The sequence below is a fragment of the Perkinsus marinus genome (assembly GCF_000006405.1).
Source record: "Perkinsus marinus ATCC 50983 genomic scaffold scf_1104296972992, whole genome shotgun sequence".
NCBI lineage: Eukaryota > Perkinsozoa > Perkinsida > Perkinsidae > Perkinsus > Perkinsus marinus.
In genome coordinates this window covers 1-2,229 of record NW_003201572.1, presented here as the reverse complement: position 1 = coordinate 2,229, position 2,229 = coordinate 1, and the positions used below count along the sequence as shown (strand labels likewise).

The 2,229-nt window shown below is 44.3% G+C and overlaps 1 protein-coding gene across 1 annotated transcript; it reads right to left on the bottom strand.

The window, feature by feature from the left end:
* Pmar_PMAR026871 (hypothetical protein) lies at positions 1 to 559 on the bottom strand (the record flags this gene model as incomplete). The annotated part of the gene is made up of 1 exon (XM_002766378.1): positions 1 to 559. A coding segment is annotated over one exon (381 nt), but the record flags the coding sequence as incomplete, so codon positions are not given.
* Between the last annotated feature and the right edge of the window lie 1,670 nt (positions 560 to 2,229).

The window sequence follows — 2,229 nt, the reverse complement described above, 5'->3', positions numbered from 1 at the left end:
ACACAGTGAGTTCATGGGCCTGTAAGAACTGTTGCCTGAGAAAAAGTGAGGAAAAAAATGACATGAGATCATTGATCAGAACGATGTACATCTACACTGAAGAAGCGAATATATGTTCACAACACTGCAACTGTGTGAGTACAGCATGCAGTGAGTAGAGAATCGAGAAAAGTCAGAACTAAGGGGAACAAGATCGCCTAAAGACGACCTCATCACAGCTATCAATAGAATCCGAGGATCTCGATACCACACAAGCTGACTTCCAAGTCGTGACTTGGAATCGACCGATAATACTACGGTGGAGTAATTTAGGAGCACTGTTATGCTCGATGTCAGTACACATGAAACGGCCTATGCGACGGACTTCTTGGGGTACAGTCAGCGAGCGCTTATAGTCCGCGATGCCATAAGCATCCCGTTTATAGAGGATAACAACTGACAGCTCATTTGTTTCCAAAGAGGACAGACTCACTGCAGGCTCAAGATCAAAGCGGCCCCTACGATAGGATGATGCCGAGGAAACATTAGAGGTACTAACACAGCTATTGCCGGCCCTGTAGTGGCGAGGATGGGTCATGAGTAGCGCCGATAACGATGATGGGCAAGGATACTCCGATGGGGATGGAAATGAAATTATCTGACAAGTTGTCGATGATAACCCCGAGGAAAGGATTACAGCAACACTTCAGAAGAGGAGCCGAATCGCTCATGCCGACTCCTACAGCACTCTACGCACATACCAAATCGATAATGAGTCTATTACATACGAGCAAGTTCCACCTAAATAATGAGACACGCCTTGAGTGTACCTTGAGTAGCCTCAAGTGAACCCAGCATAAGGCGACTTGAAGTAAGTACTCTACTAAAAGAGGCTCAATCTATATTATAATAGAAAAACATGCAACGGTTGTCATCGTGCGTCAGCTTCCACTCTCCTCTCTGCTCATAGCGTTGTTTTCTCCGAGCTTTCACATATGTATACAGCAGCCGTATTACAGCTGCGTGTCCTGCGTATTCTCGCATCCTTCGCACATTCCCACATCCAATTCCTGCGTTGATTCAACTCTAAATCGTTGATCTTTCTGCGTATCTTTAAATCTTAAAACGTCCTTGAAATAGCTTACGAAAAAAAATCGATTTTCGCGCACAATCATATCGGCCTTCGCTTATTTAAAGAGGGTAATACCGTTCAATACTACTATGTGCCGCTGGGTATTATCTCAGCTCACCTAAGCTGTATACTCAGTTTGATGCTACCACCAAGCATTGTTGTTGCTCATGCGTGCAGCGGACCGCACCATGCGGCACGCAAACGCATAGCTTTTCCCCCTTTTCATAGAGCGAGGTATAACACTTCGTGGAGATTACCTAAGTATCACAACCACTATCAATGTCATCACCGAGATTATTGAGTTCTGAGGTTACTGAGTATGAGCTAGAGGAAGGTACACTCAGGGTATTATTACTATCTCTTAAACCAATTAGTATGTATGTCATCCACACATTTCCGGCTACAGGTGAGTCACCTTGTTGCTGTGCGCGACTAGGGTTAGTAGCACCTTGTCGTGTTGCTGTGCGCGACTAGAGTTAGTAGCACCTTGTCGTCTTACAGTTCTTAGCATTAGCTATAGCACGCATGCTCTAGGTGTAGTCGAACAGGGTCTTCAAGTTCTTATTCCCATTGTCATAGTCAATACCATCACTAAGACGACGTTGTTGGGTTAATTATGAGATCGACCAGGAGCAACAACCTGAGGTGACCATGCATTGTTTAGGCTTAGATTATAAACCATGTGGAGAATCTGTTCGCTTTATCAAGACGCCAATGAAATTGATGCCCCTGATGACTAATGTGACTAATGTCATAGATTCATTGATTATGTTGACGAAGAACAACAAGTTACCGGTCTAGAACTACTCATGCAGCATAATAATGTAAGCCTGATTTTTCAAGCTATTATAGGCTATAATAGGAACGGTGAACTGACACTAAGCTGTGGCCATCTACCACCTGCAGAGGCGCACGCTCGATATTTTTGATTAGTATCTCAAGTGGCGCTCACCACGCATCAAGATAAAACGATGAAGCCATCAAGGCTTAGTAATTAAGAGATAACAAACATTCAAGCCATTCTTTACGACCTTGCGTTATGTCTGCCCCCAGCAAAGAAAAAGCTGAGAACCATGCACCGGTGCACTGCATGCCGACTAACCTCTCATGACTGTTTT